A 21,717-nucleotide genomic window follows, 5' to 3' on the forward strand; every position below is an offset into this window, starting at 1 on the left:
GACCACCTTGCTGCCACAGCTCCAATCGGCCGCCTCGATAATAGAGGTACGGAACATTGCCCTCAATGTCCATCGCTTCCCTCGTAACATGTTCGAAGTTCTTCCGAAGGCAGGAATTGAAACTCTCTCTGACAGGAGACTCTGCCAGACGTTCCCAGCAGACCCTCACAATGCGTTTGGGCCTGTCAGGTTTGGCCGACATTCTCCCCCACCATCGCAGCCAACTCACCACCAGGTGGTGATCGGTAGAAAGCTGAAACCTGAAACAGTGAAACCTGCAACTTAAAAACTTTTCAAAAAAAGATTTTACTTAGTGTGGGCCGGCGTGGTTCAATTGGTAGAGCGGCCGTTACCACTGCCACCCACACTGGTTTAAATGTAACTTAGATAATGGGTTTCACTATTTAAAGCGCTTTGAGCCACTAGAAAAAAGTGCAATAGAAATATAATTCAGTTCACTTAATCATAATTTTTATATATTTCATTTATAAAAAAAAAAAAAAAAAAGAACAATAGTGTCACAGTGGCTTACACTTGCATCGCATCTAATAAGCTTGACAACACACTGTGTCCAATGTTTTCACAAAGATTAAATAAGTCATATTTTTTGTTCGTTTAATAGTTAAAATAAATTTACATTATTGTAATCTGTTGATAAAACATTGTCCTTTACAATTATAAAAGCTTTTTTTTTTTAATCTACTACTCTGCTAGCATGTCAACGGACTGGGGTAGATCCTGCTGAAATCGTATGTATTGAATGAATACGGAACCGTTTTGAATCAGAAAAATGTTGTTTTTGAATCGAGAATCGCGTTGAATCGAAAAAAATTGATTCATAATCGGATCGCGACCCTAAGAATCGATATTGAATCGAATCGTGGGACACCCAAAGATTTGCAGCCCTAATATATATATATATATATATATATATATATATACACACCGTATTTCCTTGAATAGCCGCCGGGGCGCTAATGGATTTAAAACCTCTTCTCACTCCTGCGCTTAACAAAGGCATGCGGTAAAAGTAAGCATTCGCTAATTATTTTAAAACCTCTTCTTACTCCGGCACTTACCAAAGGCATGCATTAAAAATTTGACTGTGATGTAAGCTTGGACCTTAAATCCTACTGAATAGCTGTTAATCTTCTTCCAATTATGCGATTTCCAATTACCGGTATTGAAATCAGCCTCCTCCATTTTGAAAATGATGACAGGGGAAGTGTCACTCTAAGCATGCGCTAATTATTTTGCAAAGCGAGTTTGACCTGGCAGTAATTCAAGGCCGGCGCATACTATATGCCCTGCCGCAATTCAAGGAAATACGGTGTATATATATATATATATATATATATATATATATATATATATATATATATATATCCATCCATCCATCCATTTTCTACCGCTTATTCCCTTCCGGGGTCGCGGGGGGCGCTGGCGCCTATCTCAGCTACAATCGGGCGGAAGGCGGGGTACAGCCTGGACAAGTCGCCAACTCATCGCAGGGCCAACACAGATAGACAGACAACATTCACACTCACATTCACACACTAGGGCCATATATATATATAATTAATTAATTTACCATGAATTGATTAACGTGGACCCCGACTTAAACAAGTTGAAAAACTTATTCGGGTGTTACCATTTAGTGGCCAATTGTACGGAATATGTACTGAACTGTGCAATCTACTAATAAAAGTTTCAATTAATCAATCAATCAATACATAAATATGTATATATATATATATATATACATATATATATACGGTATATATATATATATATATATATATATATATATATGTATATGGTATAGATGATATATATATACATATATATATGTATACGGTATATATATATATATATATATATATATATATATATATATATATATAAATACATACACATATATATATATAAATATATATATACACATACAGTATGTGCTACTGTAAAACCCTCAATGCATTTCGTTCCAATCTATTCTATTTTTTTATTTGTATTAAATATTAATATTTGTATCCTTTTTTCTTATTATTGTAGGCTTTATTGTATCTTACATGTTGGTAGAAAATGGATGAATGTACTGCACACGTTACGTCCCACTCTATAAAGTACATGGGAACATTGTAAAGGTAAATTGTAGTTCCTACCCGAGGTACTAGTGACGGACTACCGGAAGCAATACCGCGGTCACAGCCACAATAATTGGCGCCTTTTAGTATTTTCCTGGTCGTCACTGTCACGCTGTATGTTCTGCTAAAATGAATTAAAGGCCTCTTAAGGCTGTCCAAAAGGTAGGATATTCACACTCATTAGACTGCAGCATTTAAAAAGATCGTATTTGCTGGCTAGTTTGTTTATCTGCCCGCCGTGGTCGATTTTGAAACAGACTATCACTTGGACAACAGTCTGCTTCATAATCATACCGATTGTTTGCTAATATTATTTTGAATGTGCAGTCGGTTAATTCATCTAAGATCACCTCTAGCGAGTATTTTTGGGGGGGTCATTTTAAACTCAACATATAAACATTCAGCAAACATTTTATTTACGCTTCTATAGCGTTGTTAGTATTGCTTTGACTGGCGCTACACCTTCCCGTCGTTGTTGCCCAGGAATTAGACACATCCATTACTAAACACTCCTTCCCTAAGTTATCTGCAGCGATATAATAAAACCACCCAGCTATAATATTTATGAATATATTAAACCGACAATTTAAATATTACTGGAATATATTTGCCGTTATTCTGCACGCTTTATTGTTTCGAGACGGTGATTATGCAGTTTTTCCTGTACGGGAAAATGCCGAAAACAATACTAACTCGAATTACAAATATGTTTTATCAAATGTAATATTTGATATTTGTAGGTATAATTATGACTATTTTTCTAGTATTTATTTATTGCAGGGTCAGTCCGCGGGCACCAGGTAGCCCGTAAGCACCAGATGAGTCGCCCGCTGGCCTGTTCTAAAAATAGCTCAAATAGCAGCACTTACCAGTGAGCTGCCTCTATTTTTTAAATTGTATTTATATACTAGAAAGCTGGTTTGGCTTTGCTCAACATTTTTAATTCTAAGAGAGACAAAACTCAAATAGAATTTGAAAATCCAAGAAAATATTTTGAAAACTTGGTCTTCACTTGTTTAAATAAATTCATTTATTTTTTACTTTGCTTGTTATAACTTTCAGAAAGACAATTTTAGAGAAAAAATACAACCTTAAAAAGGATTTTAAGATTTTTAAACACATATACCTTTTTACCTTTTAAATTCCTTCCTCTTCTTTCCTGATAATTTAAATCAGTGTTCAAGTAAAAAAAAAAAATGTTATTGTAAAGATTTTAGCTTCTGTTTTTTCAACGAAGAATATTTGTGAAATATTTCTTCAAACTCATTATGATTAAAATTCTCCAAAAATATTCTGGCAAATTTACAAAATCTTTAGAATCAAATTTAAATCTTTTTTCAAAGTCTTTTGAATTTGTTTTTTTTTTTTTAAAATTGGGAACATTTAGAAGAAATAATGATTTGTCTTCGTCAGAAATATAGCTTGGTCCAATTTGTTATGTGTTCTAACAAAATACAGATTGGATTTTAACCTATTTAAAACGTCATCAAAATTCAAAAATGAATCTTAATCAGGAAAAATTACTAATGATGTTCCATGAATTCTTTTCATTTTTTCAAAAAGATTCAAATTAGCTAGTTTTCCTCTTCATTTTTTTCGGTTGAATTTTAAAGAGTCGAAATTGAAGATAAACTATGTTTAAAATAAAATTTTAAATTTTTTGTGTGTTCTCTCCTCTTTTAAACCGTTCAATTAAGTGTTTTTTTTTTCCCATCATTTATTCTCTACAAAAAACCTTTCGTAAAAGGAAAAAAATGTACGACGGAACGACAGACAGAAATACCCATTTTTTAATATATATAGATTTATTTATTAAAGGTAGATTGAGCAAATTGGCTATTTCTGGCAATTTATTTAAGTGTGTATCAAACTGGTAGCCCTTCGCATTAATCAGTACCCAAGAAGTAGCTCTTGGTTTCAAAAAGGTTGGTGACCCCTGATTTATTGTATATTTTGGTCATTTTGCCGATTAACCTTAAATGCAGAATTGTAATTAAAATTTATCTTAATAGAGGGAATGTTTTGATATGTTGGTTTAAATTCACTGTTACATTTTAATTTACAGGGCTTAATTAAATAATTTCGTATTAAATAATATATATCTATATATACTAGTGTAAAACCGTCAATGCTTTTTGTCAATCTATTTGATATTTTTTTAATTTATTAAATATTAATATTTTTATCCTTGTATCTTATTATCGTACGCTTTATTGTATCTTATTGGTAGAAAATGGACGAATGTACTGCACACGTTACGTCCCACTCTATAAAGTACATGGGAACATTGTAAAGGTAAATTGTAGTTCCTACCCGAGGCACTCGTGACGGACTACCGGAAGCAATAGCAAATATATTACCGCCGTCACAGCCACAATAATTGGCGCCTTTTAGTATTTTCCTGCTCGAGACTGTCATGCAGTATTTTCTGCTAAATTGAATTAAAGGCCTCTTAAGGCTGCCCAAAAGGTAGGATATTCACACTCATTAGACTGCAGCATTTAAAAAGATTGCATTTGCTCCCTAGCTTGTCTGCCCACCGTGGTCCATTTTGAATCAGGCTATCGCTTGGAAAACAGTCTGCCTTATAATCATACCGATTGTTTGCTGATATTTTGAATGTGCAGTCGGTTAATTCATCTAAAATTAACTCTAGCGAGTATTTTTTTCGTCATTTTTAACTAAGCCTATAAACATTCAGCGATCATTTTACTTGCACTTTTCTAGCGTTGTTAGTTTTGCCTTTTTCCGAAACACTTGACTGGTGCTACACCTTCCCGCCGTTGTTGCCCAGGAATTAGACACCGCCGTGCTAAACACGCCTTCCTAACGTTATCTGCAGCGATATAATAAAACCACGCCGCTATAATATTTAAGAATATATTATAATGGCATTTTAAATATTACTGGAATATATTTGCCACTATTCTGCGCGCGTTATTGTTTCGAGACGGTGATTATGCCGTTTTTCCCGTACGGGAAAATGGAGAAAACAAAATTAACTCAAATTATAAACACGGTCTGTTAAATTTAATATTTGATATTCGCAGGTATAATTATTAATATTTTTCTACTAACTATTATTTTGTTTATTTTGGGTATTATGCAGAATAACCTACTTCAATGCAGAAGTGTAATTAAAATGTATCTTAATAGAGAGAATATATGTTGGTCTAAATTACATTTTAATTTTACATTATAGTTTACAGGGCTTCATTTAAATGTCTGATTGAATAATACATCAACTTCTTAATCTCACATTTTACTACAAGTTTTGCTTGGATATTTTGGTACATATATTAATAAAATTAAATAACACCTAACACATTCATTGTGTAAATAAATATAAGCAATGAATAAATGATTGCGATTGTATTCTTGCATTTTGTATAATCACCAGCAGAGGGCATCATCAGTAGACTTAGAAAAACTAGTGCTCCATGTTGTAAGCACAATACCAATGGGCGCAATTTGCAAAATGCACAACCGCATTTTGCAAATTTTATGTCAAATCAAATCAAATGTTTATTGGATTCATCACTATACAGTGTACATCCACGACTAAACTACTGACTAAACTACTACCACAACTTGGTTTACTATTTATAAAATATAACAATGTAGGGTTACCTGGAACTTGAAATAGGCCACCCGGCCTGAATGCACACTTCCCTCGCCAACCCCCTTGTTTCCCAACCCTCACGCTTGATTAAATAGGCCTTGATGCCATCTATGCAGTGTTGGGAGACTGTTTTGCTGTTAGATCGCATCCAAATTTGCAAAGTGCGCGAGATTGGTGAAATGCTTACAACATCCATAAGGGAAATTTCGATCTCAGTAGCTCAGTTAGAAGAAGCAAAAAATAAAAATGACATTCCTTTTCAGGAAGCATGAGACAAAAGAAAACATATTAAATACCAAATGTACAAGAGGTGACAAAAATACATCTGAATTGGTAGAATATATGTTACAATCAATTATAAAATATTTGCATAATTACAAATAGACATGGAAATTAATAAATAAACATAAATACAATGTACATGTACACTATATTGAACAAAAGAAACGGAAGTTTTCATGACTCTTATGTGCATCAATACGTACACGTAAAACATTTATTATCAACTGTTGCAATGTGTGAATTCACAGATGCCTATCTAATTGCAGTACAAGCAAACAGCAGCGGAATGGAAGAAGACTTGAGAGTGGTTGAAGAAGAACAAGGAGATGTTCTGAACCAAGACGCGTCTAGCGAAGAAAATTCTGACAACAACTTTGTGAAAAGGGGCAGAGGAAGACCCAGAAGTTCTAAGAAGCCGAAGGTCAATATTGCAGATTTAAACCTCATGGAGCTGGTGTCTGGCATTTCGAACAGTGAACCCGCAGTGGGGTTCAAGAACCTGGCCGGCGGTGAAGAGTACACTCCTAAAAAGAGGGGCAGGCCAAGCGGGTCGGTTAACAAACGCACAGCTGAGAAGGCTCTAGACAACAGCAGCTCCGGCGAGCCAAAAAGGGGAAGGGGTCGTCCTATGGGGTCTGGCAAGCGTAAAGTGGAAAACCTCTCCAGCGATGATGAGAGTAATGAATGGGGGCCGAAGAAGAGAGGTCGGCCGAAAAGTTCTGCCAAAAAGACACCTAAGCCCAAAGAGGTGGAATTGGATGAGAACGGGATCCCGAAGACTCCGAGGGGCAGAGGAAGGCCGAGGATGAGTAGCTCAGAGCGAAAGCAAGTTCCGGCAGATGACCCACTGCGCCCCAAGAGGGGACGAGGACGTCCAAGAGGCTCGTTGAACAAGAAAATGTTTGATGAGGTTCGCTTCCAAGCAGGACGTCCGCGAAGAAAGCACATTCCCCCTTCCAGGCTGGAGATTCGGGTTCCCCGGAAGACGGGGAAACGCGGGCGACCCAGAAATGAAATGTCGGGAAGGGGTCGTCCAAGGAAGTACCCATTGCCTTCGACAGAGGGGTCCAAAAAGCGAGGTTGGAAGCCTCTGGGGAGGCCGAGGAAGCACCCTCTCGTCGGTGTCCCAGGGAAAGCTGCGGGAGGCAGGGGCCGCGGTCGGCCTCGCAAGTCGGAAGCTGGAACAGGCGGCCACCTACGCAAGTACGAGGGATCCCCGCGAAAAAGAGGTCGTCCAAGAAAATATCCCTTGTCGTCAACGGGGGAATCTCCCAAGCCAAAAATATGGAAGCCTCTAGGAAGGCCGAGGAAACATCCTCTTGTTGATCCTCCAGAAGGAGCTGCCCCACGCCGCAACCCAGGTCGACCCCGCAAGTCCGAAAGCAAGAGAGGCGCCCACCTACGCAACCCTAACTCCAAGTCGCGCCCCCCGAAACCCATTCTAGGTGCGGATGGCACACCGCGTAAAAGAGGTCGTCCCAAGGGATCGGTCAACAAGAATAAAGAGCAAAAAGAGAGTGAAGTGGATAGCGAACCCTGGAACCATTCCGACGCTGACAACGCCGCCGCAGACGCTGAGGAGGAACAGGTGGCAGACGTGCCCGCTGAGGAGGAGGAAGAGGATGAAGAGGAGCGCCGCATTGAGTCTGAGGATGGCGACACTCAGGAGTGATGCGCCATGCAAAATTATCTTGATGAACACACGCTCTGGTCATGGAGGACCTGACTTGGAAGAACCAAGTCAAGGTGTACACTTACAGTATAGTTGTGATCCATAAAAAAACATTTTAGTCTGGTCAGTTAGATATTGTTATATCGACTAACCTTTTATTTCTTTTACATTAAGTCTTACTAGATCTCTTCTACTTTTTTGGATTATTTTAGACTTTAGTTCTCTTGGCTAGATGTAGTCACTCTTAGTGTTCCTCGCCATCATTTGGACAAACAAGTAATGCAGTAGAAAAAATAAACTGTAGTCTTTTTAATATTTGCTTCTGGTTTTATTTTTTAGCACCAAGGACCATACTGAAAAAGAAAAATAACTTGGTAACATTATTTCTACCAGCACAATTCTCAGTTAAGCTTTCTGCTGATGACTAAAACTTCAGTGGGGCCCACATGTTTCGCATCAAAATGTGCTTTTCTTTCTACATAGTCATCGCGTGGCTGATAACACGTAACTGTTGTGACCTTCTTTCAATCGCTTTGTATTGTTTTCTGTTGATAGCCAAAGCTTTGAATGTACCTCTGCTTTTATTTTTTAAATTTTGGTCAGGGCCGGTTCTAGGCAGGCATATACGAGGGAGGGGGCAGTCAGAAATGTGAAGGAGCATCATGCTCCAGCACTTGTTTTCTGTGCTAATATGGGAGGAACCTTGCCTTCTTCATAGAATTTGGCTGTGTGCTACAGTATGGACCTGATTTACTAAGATCCAAATACCACGCACTAAGCAGTGTGAGCAATCTATAAAATAGCATGTACTATTAGTGGGCATGTTTACAACATCTGGTAGGTGTCACCATCAATGGCTTACATACCTGCTAATGGCATATAGCACCAAAAATAAAATGTGTTCTTTTCACTTTCGCCAAGGTGTTGACATTATGATGTAGAACATGTTGAATCATCACCTTTTTGTTTTGGTGCCTCTAATGAGATATTCAACTTGAACTTTGATCTCAGAAGGAATAGCATCTGATTGGACCACTTTTGTCACAAACTCCCACCCTCTTTCATTGTAGGCTTTAGAAGAACTGTGATCGGCTATAATACGAACTTGTCCCACCCATTTACTAGACAAAATTAAATATGATTAGATGTGAGAAATTTTAGTCTCATTTTTAATTTGTCAACACTGGTTTACTTGAGCAACTTTTAATGTATACATTTTATTGGTTTATTAGAATGTACTTTCTCGATGTCAAACATTTTGGTTTGAGAGGGCTCCCCCTCCTGCCCCTACGTAGGGCCGGCCCTGCTTTTGGTTTTAGTCTTGTGTATTATTGCTTGACAAAAAATATTAAAAAAAAGTGCTGTTTTGAACGCCTTCCTGCCATGAAGATTTCTTCTGCTATTTGGACTTTTAATTTGTAGATGTCATTAAAGTCACAATAGTGCATCGTCACTCTGGAACTTTACATGTAGCTATTGAATATGTTTCATACTGTCAGGAGATTAAAGGTTTATGCCTTGGAATTATTTGTTGTTCAAATCACGTGTTCATGAATCAAGTCCATTTAATGCTCGGCTTACTCACGACTAAAAGACTTTAAAGGCCCAAATTTTCCTTCCCATTCGTGTCATGTCAATGGTTGTTTCAATGAAAATAAAAAACAGAATCCACATTCAAACCATGAAAAAAAGGAAATGATTTTTGTGTTTTTAACAAAAAGCCAATTTGTAAAATATGGTCTTGAAATAAAATGTTGACCTTGTTGTTTTACTTTGTGTGTTATTTTCTTGTATCCATCCATCCATTTTCTATCACTTGTCCCGTTCGGGGTCGCTGGAGCCTATCTCAGCTCCATTCGGGCGGAAGGCGGGGTACACCCTAGACAAGTCGCCACCTCATCACAGGGCCAACACAGATAGACAACATTCACACACACACTAGGGCCAATTTAGTGTTGCCGATCAACCTATCCTCAGGTGCATGTCTGGAAGTGAGAGGTACCCGGAGGGAACCCACGCAGTCACGGGGAGCACATGCAAACTCCACACAGAAAGATCCCGAGCCCGGGATTGAACTCAGGACCTTCGTATTGTGAGGCACATGCACTAACCCCTGTGTCACTGCTTTCTTGTATTTTATGTTAAATGTTATACTTGATTAGCGCTTTGATACTTATTTCCACATTCACCCGTTCACACACTGATGGCAGAAGCTGCCTAACCACAACCCTTCAAGAGCAAGGGTGAAGTGGCTAATTTCTTAAGGATACAACGGCGGGAACTAGGATGGAGAAAGTTGGGGGCTACCAGTTTGATACACACTTAAATAAATTGCCAGAAATAGCGAATTTGCTCGATTTACCTTTAATAAATAAATCTATATATATTAAAAAATGGGTATTTCTGCCTGTCATTCCGTCGTACATTTTTTTCCTTTTACGGAAGGCTTTTTGTAGAGAATAAATGATTAAATAAACACTTAATTGAACGGTTTAAAAGAGGAGAAAACACGAAAAAAGTGTAAGTTTTAATTTGAAACATAGTTTAATTTCAATTTCGACTCTTTAAAATTCAAACGAAAAAAATGAAGAGAAAAACTAGCTAATTTGAATCTTTTTGAAAAAAATTAAAAGAATTCATGGTAATTTTTCCTGATTGGGATTAATTTTAGAATTTTGATAACATGTTTTAAATAGGTTAAAATCCAATCTGCACTTTGTTAGAATATATAACAAATTGGACCAAGCTATATTTCTAACAAAGACAAATCATTATCTCTTCTAGATTTTCCAGAACAAACATTTTAAAAGAAATTCAAAAGACTTTTAAATAAGATTTAAATTTGATTCTACAGATTTTCTATATTTGCCAGAGTATTTTTTTTTTTAATTTTAATCATAAGTTTGAAGAAATATTTCACAAATATTCTTTGTCGAAAAAACAGAAGCTAAAATGAAGAATACATATAAAATGTATTTATTATTCTTTACAATGAAAAAAAAAATACTTGAACATTGATTTCAATTGTCAGGAAAGAAGAGGAAGGAATTTTAAAGGTAAATGCGTTTAAAAATCTTAAAATAATTTTTAAGGTTGTATGTATTCTCTCTAAATTTGTCTTTCTGAAAGTTATCAGAAGCAAAGTAAAAAAAATAAACGAATTTATTTAAACAAGTGAAGACCAAATTCTATTTGAGTTTTGTCTCTCTTAGAAATAAAAATGTTGAGCAAAGCGAGACCAGCTTGTTAGTAAATAAAAAAAATTGGGGCAGCTCACTGGTAAGTGCTGCTAATTGAGCTATTTTTAGAACAGGCCAGCGGGCTACTCATCTGGTCCTTACGGCTACCTGCGCCTTGGTGACCCCTGCTGTATAATATGAAAGAAAATGCTAAATATAAAATATTAATGCTACTGGTTTCAACCTTACTGACGGCTAAGTAAACTTGGTCCTTACTTTAAAAAGGCGTTTCTGACTTGGCCAAATACATGCACTGACATCAAAAATAGTGTAAACAGCCTTTTGGTATGGAGAACTTAACAGAGTGGGCCGTCTTTGTCACCTGGAGCGGAGGCGCACCTGCTCTACCTGCCCTTCTACTTCTCACTTCCGGTTAGTAAAGAGGGAAAGCACAACAGGCGAAACAAACTTGACACTTTTCACTCTCAGTTTCAGCGGAATAATGAGAGAGGTGAGCTACCATTTTGGAGTTATTCTGCACTTTAAAAAGAGTCGTCGAGCTCTTAACGAAGCAAGTTGGAGTTCGACATTCCTTCGCTGTTACTAATAAGCTAGCATACGCCAGGCACGGTTACACACGAATATACGGAACAGACGTATTGTTTCAACATTTTACAAAAAAAATTACCGCGAAGAACTAAACAATTTAATGTCTGAAACGGTTGTGACATTTGGTGCCAGTGTTTTTACGCTTGACCGGACAAAGTCCACCTTTTTATTTTCCAGTGTTAGCTAAAAACTTAATAACTTCCTGTAATGGTGTTGTAAGCACAATACCAATGGCGCGCAATTTGCAAATTTAATGTCAAATCAAATCAAATGTTTATTGGATTCACCACAATACAGCAGGGGTCACCAACGCACAGGTAGCCCGCTGGCCTGTTCTAAAAATAGCTCAAATAGCAGCACTTACCAGTAAGCTGCTTCAATTTTTAAAATTGTATTTATTTACTAGCAAGCTGGTCTCGCTTTGCTCGACCTTTTTAATTCTAAGAGAGACAAAACTCAAATAGAATTTGGTCTTCACCTGTTTAAATAAATTCATTTATTTTTTTACTTTGCTTCTGATAACTTTCAGAAAGACAATTTTAGAGAAAAAATACAACCTTAAAAACGATTTTAGGATTTTTAAACACATACACCTTTTTACCTTTTAAATTCCTTCCTCTTTTTTCCCGACAATGTAAATCAATGTTCAAGTATTTTTTTTTTTGTAAAGAATAATAAATACATTTTATTTTTATTCTTCATTTTAGCTTCTGTTTTTTCGACGAAGAATATTTGTGAAATATTTCTTCAAACTTATTATGATTAAGATAAAATAAAAATTACTCTGGCAAATCTAGAAAATCTGTAGAATCTAATTTAAATCTTATTCAAAAGTCTTTTGAATTTTCTTTTAAAATTTTTGTTCTGGAAAATCTAGAAGAAATAATGATTTGTCTTTGTTAGAAATATAGCTTGGTCCAATTTGTTATATATTCTAACAAAGTGCAGATTGGATTTTAACCTATTCAAAACATGTCATCAAAATTCTAAAATTAATCTTAATCAGGAAAAATTACTAATGATGTTCCACGAATTCTTTTAATTTTTTCAAGAAGATTCAAATTAGTTAGTTTTTCTTTTTAATTTTTTTCGGTTGAATTTTGAATTTTAAAGAGTCGAAATTGAAGATAAACTATGCTTCAAAATAAAATGTTCATCTTTTTTGTGTTTTCTCCTCTTTTAAACCGTTCAATTAAGTGTTTTTTTCATCATTTATTCTCTACAAAAAACCTTCCGTAAAAGGAAAAAAATGTACGACGGAATGACAGACAGAAATAACAATTTTTTAAATATATATAGATTTATTTATTAAAGGTAGATTGAGCAAATTGGCTAATTCTGGCAATTTATTTAAGTGTGTATCAAACTGGTAGCCCTTCGCATTAATCAGTACTCAAGAAGTAGCTCTTGGTTTCAAAAAGGTTGAAGACCCCTGCTATACAGTGTACATCCACGACTAAACTACTGACTAAACTACTACCAAGTGTGGATTCAGGCCGGGTGGCCTATTTCAAGTTCCAGGTAACCCCTACATTGTTATATTTCATAAATAGTAAACCAAGTTGTGGTACTATATCAATTTAGTGTCAAATCAAATCAAATGTGTATAAAATATAATAATGTAGGGTTGCCACACTTGGTAGTAGTTTAGTCAGTAGTTTAGTCGTGGTCATGATGAATCTAATAAACATTTTATTTTGTTTGACATTAAATTTGCAGAATGCGGTTGCGCATTTTGCAAATTGCGCCCATTGGTATTGTGCTTATGTTGTAAGCACATAGTATTGTGCTTATCTTGTAAGCACAATACCAATGTGCTTATGTTGTAAGCACAATACCAATGGGCGCAATTTGCAAAATACGCAACCGCATTTGGCAAATTTAATGTCAAATCAGAGTCAAATCAAATCAAATGTTTATTGGATTCATCACTATACAGTGTACATCCACGACTAAACTACTGACTAAACTACTACCAAGTGTGGATTCAGGCCGGGTGGCCTATTTCAAGTTCCAGGTAACCCCTACATTGTTATATTTCATAAATAGTAAACCAAGTTGTGGTACTATATCAATTTAGTGTCAAATCAAATCAAATGTGTATAAAATATAATAATGTAGGGTTGCCACACTTGGTAGTAGTTTAGTCAGTAGTTTAGTCGTGGTCATGATGAATCTAATAAACATTTTATTTTGTTTGACATTAAATTTGCAGAATGCGGTTGCGCATTTTGCAAATTGCGCCCATTGGTATTGTGCTTATGTTGTAAGCACATAGTATTGTGCTTATCTTGTAAGCACAATACCAATGTGCTTATGTTGTAAGCACAATACCAATGGGCGCAATTTGCAAAATACGCAACCGCATTTGGCAAATTTAATGTCAAATCAGAGTCAAATCAAATCAAATGTTTATTGGATTCATCACTATACAGTGTACATCCACGACTAAACTACTGACTAAACTACTACCAAGTGTGGATTCAGGCCGGGTGGCCTATTTCAAGTTCCAGGTAACCCCTACATTGTTATATTTCATAAATAGTAAACCAAGTTGTGGTACTATATCAATTTAGTGTCAAATCAAATCAAATGTGTATAAAATATAATAATGTAGGGTTGCCACACTTGGTAGTAGTTTAGTCAGTAGTTTAGTCGTGGTCATGATGAATCTAATAAACATTTTATTTTGTTTGACATTAAATTTGCAGAATGCGGTTGCGCATTTTGCAAATTGCGCCCATTGGTATTGTGCTTATGTTGTAAGCACATAGTATTGTGCTTATCTTGTAAGCACAATACCAATGTGCTTATGTTGTAAGCACAATACCAATGGGCGCAATTTGCAAAATACGCAACCGCATTTGGCAAATTTAATGTCAAATCAGAGTCAAATCAAATCAAATGTTTATTGGATTCATCACTATACAGTGTACATCCACGACTAAACTACTACCACAACTTGGTTTACTATTTATAAAATATAATAATGTAGGGTTACCTGGAACTTGAAATAGGCCACCCGGCCTGAATCCACACTTCCCTCGCCAAACACCTTCGTTTTACAACCCTCACGCTTGGATAAATAGGCCTTGATGCCATCTACGCAGTGTTGCTGTTGTAAGCACAATACCAATGGCGTGCAATTTGCAAAATGCGCAACCGCATTTTGCAAATTTAATTTCAAATCAAATCAAATGTTTATTGGATTCATCATTATACAGTGTACATCCACGACTAAACTACTGACTAAACTACTACCAAGTGTGGATTCAGGCCGGGTGGCCTATTTCAAGTTCCAGGTAACCCTGCATTATTATATTTTATAAATAGTAAACCAAGTTGTGGTAGTATACCAATGGCGCGCAATTTGCAAAATGTGGTTTCGCATTTTGCAAAGTTAATGTCAAATAAAATCAAATGTTTATTGGATTCATCACTATACAGTGTATTATCCACGAAAGAACTACTGACTAAACTACTACCACAACTTGGTTTACTATTAATTAAATATAATAATGTAGGGTTACCTGGAACTTGAAATGGGCCACCCGGCCTGAATCCACACTTGGAAGTAGTTTAGTCGTGGATGTACACTGTATAGTGATGAATCCAATAAACATTTGATTTGATTTGATTTGACATTAAATTTGCAAAATGCGCAACCGCATTTTGCAAATTGCGCGCCATTGGTATACTACCACAACTTCGTTTACTATTTATAAAATATAATAATGTAGGGTTACCTGGAACTTGAAATAGGCCACCCGGCCTGAATCCACACTTGGTAGTAGTTTAGTCAGTAGTTTAGTCGTGGATGTACACTGTATAATGATGAATCCAATAAACATTTGATTTGATTTGATTTGACATTAAATTTGCAAAATGCGCAACCGCATTTTACAAATTTAATATCAAATCAAATGTTTATTGGATTCATCATTATACAGTGTACATCCACGACAGAGCTACTGACTAAACTACTACCACAACTTGGTTTACTATTTATAAAATATAATAATGTTGGGTTGCCACACTTGGTAGTAGTTAAGTCAGTAGTTTAGTCGTAGTCATGATGAATCCAATAAACATTTGATTTGATTTGATTTGATTTGACATTAAATTTGCAAAATGCGCAATCGCATTTTGCAAATTGCGCGCCATTGGTATTGTGCTTACAACATAAGCACAATACCAATGGGCGCAATTTGATTTGATTTGACATAAATTTGCAATATGCGGTTGCGCATTTTGCAAATTGCTCGCCATTGGTATTGTGCTTACAACATAACCACAATACCAATGGGCGCAATTTGCAAATTTAATGTCAAATCAAATCAAATGTTTATTGGATTCATTGCTATACAGTGTACATCCACGACTAAACTACTGACTAAACTACTACCACAACTTGGTTTACTATTTATAAAATATAATAATGTAGGGTTACCTTGAACTTAAAATAGGCCACCCGGCCTGAATCCACACTTCCCTCGCCAAACACCTTCGTTTCCCAAGCCTCACGCTTGGATAAACAGGCCTTGATGCCATCTATGCAGTGTTGGGAGACAGTTTTGCTGTTAGATCGTGTCCAAATTTGCAAAATACGCGAGATTGGTGAAATACTTCCAACAATGGCCTGCCCTTTTACTGAACGCCAAACTAAGTTTCTAGTTTTAATTGACGACATCAAGCTTCACTCATTGAAAATACAATTTCCAAATGTAAATGCGTTTGTACATCAACTTCAATAACTGTGTTGATTTTTGCTCACTTTTTTACACTGCTGTATTTTTTACCAAATGATCATAAAATAATACCTTTATAAACTTTCCCAAGCTTTGACATTACAATTTTTGTGATTAATTATTTGTTGTTAATAGTGTACGCAAATTTAAAAGATTTTAACTAACAAACTAACAGTTCTTAATAGGCAATTTAAAAGTTTTTTTAGTTTTTTTTTACACATTAAAACAAAATACTAGTATGATAAATAACTTTTCAATCGGAGACTTTTTGCTCACGTGGAACAAATGTTTGTTTTTGTGTTGCGTGGCCATTTTAGACCAATCTATTGAACAAAAAGAGCGATGTTTTAACTAATGACACTTGATAGAACCTTTTAAGGTTAATTTACACACTTAAAGAAACAAAAAAGTTAAAGTTAAAGTACCAATGATTGTCACACATACGAGATGTGGCAAAATTATTCTCTGCATTTGACCCATAACCCTTGATCACCCCCTGGGAGGTGAGGGGAGCAGTGGGCAGCAGCAGTGCCGCGCCCGGGAATCATTTATGGTGATTTAACCCCCAATTCCAACCCTTAATGCTGAGTGCCGAGCAGGGAGGTAATGGGTCCCATTTTTATAGTCTTTGGTAGGACTCGGCCGGGATTTGAACTTACGACCTACTAATCTCAGGGCGGACACTCTAACCACTAGGCCACTAAGTATGATAAATAACTTTTTTGTGGGACTTTTTTAGGTTACAAGGAGCATATGTGTTAGTTTTGTGTTGCATGCCCCATCCATCCATCCATTTTCTACCGCTTGTCCCGTTCGGGGTCGAGGGGGATGCTGGAGCCTATCCCAGCTGCATTCGGGCAGTTGGCGGCGTACACCCTGGACAAGTCGCCGCCTCATCACAGGGCCATCACAGATAGACACCCATTTTAGGCTAATTTATTGAACAAAAAAAAGAAACATTTTAACTAATACTAACAACACTTAGGCCCATCCATCCATCCATCCATTTTCTACCGCTTATTCCCTTTCGGGATTGCGGGGGGCGCTGGCGCCTATCTCAGCTACAATTGAGCGGAAGGCGGGGTACACCTTGGACAAGTCGCCACCTCATTGCAGACACTTAGGCCCCTTAAAGATTATTTACACAAACAAAAAGTATCCTAAATACATTTTAATGGGACTATTTTGGTCATGGAGAACATATGTATTAGGTTAGGTTTTTGTGTTGTTGCCATTTTAGTGGTAAGTGGTGGTAAGTGGGTTGTACTTGTAAAGCGCTTTTCTACCCCTTTTTAAGGAGCCCAAAGCGCTTTGACAAGATTTCCACATTCGCCCATTCACACACACATTCACACACTGATGGCGGGAGCTGCCATGCAAGGCGCTAACCAGGACCCATCAGGAGATAGGGTGAAGTGTCTTGCCCATGGACACAACAGACGTGACTAGGATGGTAGAAGGTGGGGATTGAACCAGTAACCCTCAGATTGCTAGCACAGCCACTCTACCAACTTCGCCACGCAGTCCCCACCTTTTAGGCTAAATAATTGAACAAAAATCAATATTTCAAGCAATGCTGACACTAAGTGGGCCCTTTAGGGTTTATTTACACATTTAAACAAATGACATGCATGATACTTTTTTTATTGGGAGGTTTTAGTCCCATGAAACAAACGTGTTAGTTTTTGTGTTGCGCTGCTACAACAGTATTTTAAGCTAATTTGTTGAACAAAAAGAGAAATAATTTAACTGACACTAACGACACCTACAGGTGCTGTTTGCAACTTCCTTACAGTGACATTTAGCAAGCTTACGTTACCTTTAGTGATTTAGCCGAACACATTTGTTTGACAATTGTCTGTATTTGTCACAATTACAAAGTGTATGTAATAAAAATGTTGACCTGCCCGAATAAAATGATTGGGGTTTCCTGCTGTCACTCACCTGGTCTTGACAACATGTCAGCCCAGGGAGCGCGTGCACACATAGCAGTCCAAGAGAAGCAACGAACAAATTGCAGTCATGTTGTTGTTATGATGGAATATACATTCAGCGACAGCTAATTATTAGCGTACAATATGTGTTGCCATTTTAAGCTAATTTACTAAGCACAATTTTAAAATGAGAATCATCTGGCAAATTCCACTTGTTTTCATTCAAGATACAAAAATGCACACATTCACAAAAAAATCTCCTGAAACTTTTTTTAAGGGTTATTAAAGTATGTCTGCATTGTTGTTTTTACAGAACGCCTCATGAACTGAGTGATGCGATTCATCGTATTGAAGATGTGTTTCTGACAGCCCTTTACTGCCCCATATCGATTTAATCAGCAAAAAATAGACACATTTTGTATATCGAAGGCTTGCAGAGGACAAGCTATGTCTATTCAAGTCTCCAATGAAGAGGCGGTGCTCTTGCCCGCCATTCAAACCGTGCAAGGTCAGATAGCAGAAAGTGACAAGATGCGAGAGAGTGTAAAAAAGACATGCGAGGGCGACTTGGAGGAAGAAGAGGCTGCAGGCTGTCGTCTGGTGGAGGACGCCACTCTGCCGTGGCCTGGAGACCAAGACAGGAAGACCCAGGAGACAGATGGCGTCTCCTCCGGGATGGGAGCGTCCGAGTCAGAAGAGAAGGACACAGGGTTTAGCACGGGGAGCCGGGACCTGTCCGAGGGCCACGAAGCCGACGCCGGGCTGAGCAAAGCCAAATGGAGGGAGAGTATGCCCGAGGGAGAGAAGTGGAGGGATGACCTCTTAGAGACGCAGCAGGACAACAAGGGAGATGGTGGCTCGCTGGCGGACGACGAGGAGGAGGAGGAGGAGATAGATGACGACATCCCCTGTATCTCAGAGAAAGCCGCCATGGGGATCATACCACAGGTGAAAATAGTGCAACGCTCATTTGAAGAAGCTCCTGTGGAGAGCAGACTGTCCGTAGAGGACGACACGGACAGGGAGGACCAGACAGGGCCCCCCCTGGACCATAACTGGACACAACACGATGACAAAGACCGTGAGTACGCCAACCATGCACCCGACACTTTAAACACACACACAACCTTGTCATGTCCATTCAATAATAAAAAGAGACCTCCATCAAGGCACACATTTGTCTCGGAATGCCTGTTGTTTGATACAATACTGATCACATGTACTAACTGGGAAGTTTTCCATGCATTTATTGTGAGTGCTATTGACATTATGACAATATCAACACAATATCTGACAACTGTATTTTCCGGACTATAAGACAATATTTTTTCCCAAGTTTTGAATTGAGCAGTTTATACAAAGGTGTGACTTATCTATGTATATTTTCTTCGTTAACTGCTAAATTATGGAATCGTTTAAGTCATAAAAATGGGGTCCCACTTTTTGGTAATAGTTTTGAAAACAAATGATTAATGTATCCTTTATCCGTTTATATTCACATTCTATATTGTGTTTTGGAAAAAGGTTGCCCATAAACGTTACTTCATTAAAAAAACAAAAAAACAAAATAAAACACATTTGTTATGCATTTGTAAATGTATTCAGTTATAAACATTCATTCACTTTCTTCTTTCCTTCATGGATCTAAACTTTACCGCTGCCGGTATTTTTTTCTATATTTTTCTTGTAATATTTTCAGAATGTGTTTGTTTTATTTTTGGCCAAAGTAAGACAAAGAAAACAATCTGAAGTTGTCTTTATCTTTTAGAATAAATGCCAAGATTTTAATAGTCAGGCCCGCGTGTGAACAGATTTTCCCCCATGCGGCCCCTGAGCTAAAATGAGTATGACACCCCTGGTTTAAACTAAGGATGGGACGAAATGTGTTGAGGCTTTGAGGCGTGTGTCAAGTAAAGGAGGGGGCGTTTCCACAAAACTCGTATTGGTGCTTGCTTCAGTTTGGGGAGGAGCTGGAAATGATTATATGTGAAACAGGGCTGCAACTAACGATTAATTTGATAATCGATTAATCTGTCGATTATTACTTCGATTAATAATCGGATAAAAAGGACAAACTAAATTTCTATCCTTTCCAATACTTTATTTAAAAAAAAACGCATACTGGCACCATGTCCTTTCGACTTGCCAAACATAACAATAACAAGGCAAGTGTTAGAAAAATTTTATTTTTTTTATAAAGTGCACAATTGTCATGCACAATAGCAATAATTTTGCTTAGAAGAATTTCAAACCTGCCTACTACCTATTCCAACCATTCTGCAATGTTGGATGCTGAATGTCTTTCCTCTAGTGGCATGGTCGTAAGGCAGATTGACTTCATGTTCCATTTGTCTCCAATGTAGTGGCATGTATTGCCGAGGTAGGCTTCAGTGGCTACACTTGTCCACACTTCAGTGGTCAGAACAATTTCTCTCTGGGTAGCTTTAATGTCAGGAGCAGCAATATAGATGACACATCAGAATCCATCGTTAGCAATAGATCATTAGTCATTTTAGCGAGGGCTGTCTCCGTAGAGTGATTTGCCCTGAAACCGGATTGAAAGGTTTCACATAGATTGTTAGACGCTAAGTTTTCATTTAACTGCTCTGCAACAATTTTTTCGAGGATTTTTGAAATAAAGGGAAGGTGAAACACCGGTCGGTAGTTTACCATGAGGTCAGTATCGAGGTTAGGTCTTTTAAGGAGAGGATGAATAACCGCTTTTTTGAATGCTTGGGGAACAGTGCCAGAGGAAAGTGATACGTTTATAATGTTTAGCACTGATGGACCTAATAATACAAAGAGCTCCTTGATAAGTTTCCTAGGGAGTGGGTCCATTTACACGTTGTAACAATTCCTCTAATGTTATTTCCTCAAAACGAGAGAAACTATATTGGAGGGCAGTATCCACCGTATCTACAATCGTATCTGTGTTAATAGAACCCAGTTGTAGCTGGGACGCATTGTCTTTAATCTCCTTTCTAATGACTTCAATTTTCTAATTAAATAATTGCATAAAGTCATCTGCTGAGTGGGTGGAGCTACTGGAAGGGGTCCCTTGTTGGGTTAGCGATGCTACCGTACTAAACAAAAATTTAGGATCGTTTTTATTAAGGCGGATGAGATTTGAGTAATATTTAGCTTTAGCTAAGGTAAGCATGCGTTTATAAGTAATTAAACTATCACTCCATGCTTGATGGTGCACCTCAAGTTAAGTCGTGCGCCATTTGCGTTCCAGCTTTCTACATAATATCTGAGCTCTAGTTTTTTCTGTAAACCATGGGGTACACTTTTTTGGAGCCTTTTTTAACTTTAGCGGTGCTATGTTATCAATAGTTTCGCGCAGGGCGTCGTTAAAGTTGTTAGTGAGGTTATCAATAGAGCCCACATAATTTGGGAATGGTGCCATTACCGAGGGCAGTAGGTCAGCAAAAGTTGTCGTTGTGGCCGTATTAATGTTGCGGCTGCTATAGCAGTTATTATTATTATTATTAGTTTGACGAACATGCGTCTGAACCTCGAATTTT

At 37.3% G+C, this 21,717-nt stretch overlaps 2 protein-coding genes across 5 annotated transcripts in view; both read left to right on the top strand.

The window, feature by feature from the left end:
* The first annotated feature begins 2,161 nt into the window (after nucleotides 1–2,161).
* Nucleotides 2,162–9,491, top strand: LOC133551129 (chromosomal protein D1-like). Of its 3 annotated transcripts, none has more exons than XM_061897502.1 (2): nucleotides 2,162–2,306; nucleotides 6,297–9,491. In XM_061897502.1, the coding sequence occupies exon 2, from the start codon at nucleotides 6,335–6,337 to the stop codon at nucleotides 7,718–7,720; it is 1,386 nt and encodes a 461-aa protein (XP_061753486.1). In that variant the 5' UTR covers nucleotides 2,162–2,306; nucleotides 6,297–6,334; the 3' UTR covers nucleotides 7,721–9,491. The 3 variants fall into 3 exon arrangements, with proteins under 3 accessions (XP_061753486.1, XP_061753484.1, XP_061753485.1); XM_061897500.1 differs by having other exon boundaries at nucleotides 6,315–9,491; XM_061897501.1 differs by lacking the exon at nucleotides 2,162–2,306 and adding an exon at nucleotides 4,454–4,613 and having other exon boundaries at nucleotides 6,315–9,491.
* A 1,691-nt stretch (nucleotides 9,492–11,182) lies between these two features.
* LOC133551132 (transmembrane protein 79-like) overlaps nucleotides 11,183–21,717 on the top strand; it is a 22,737-nt gene continuing 12,202 nt past the window's right edge. Inside the window, exons 1-2 of one of the 2 annotated variants that reach the window (XM_061897518.1) lie at nucleotides 11,183–11,331; nucleotides 18,504–19,271. In XM_061897518.1, the coding sequence (XP_061753502.1) occupies nucleotides 18,638–19,271 (634 nt within the window). In that variant the 5' untranslated portion in view covers nucleotides 11,183–11,331; nucleotides 18,504–18,637. Of the gene's footprint in view, nucleotides 11,411–18,503; nucleotides 19,272–21,717 lie in introns of both variants that reach the window. The other variant, XM_061897517.1, reaches the window with a different exon arrangement.

The sequence above is a fragment of the Nerophis ophidion genome, linkage group LG04 (assembly GCF_033978795.1).
Source record: "Nerophis ophidion isolate RoL-2023_Sa linkage group LG04, RoL_Noph_v1.0, whole genome shotgun sequence".
NCBI classification, from domain to species: Eukaryota; Metazoa; Chordata; class Actinopteri; order Syngnathiformes; family Syngnathidae; genus Nerophis; species Nerophis ophidion.

Bases quoted from the DNA above. Each gene is read 5' to 3' on its own strand.
- LOC133551129 (XM_061897502.1), top strand. From the start codon at position 6,335: ATGGAAGAAGACTTGAGAGTGGTTGAAGAAGAACAAGGAGATGTTCTG.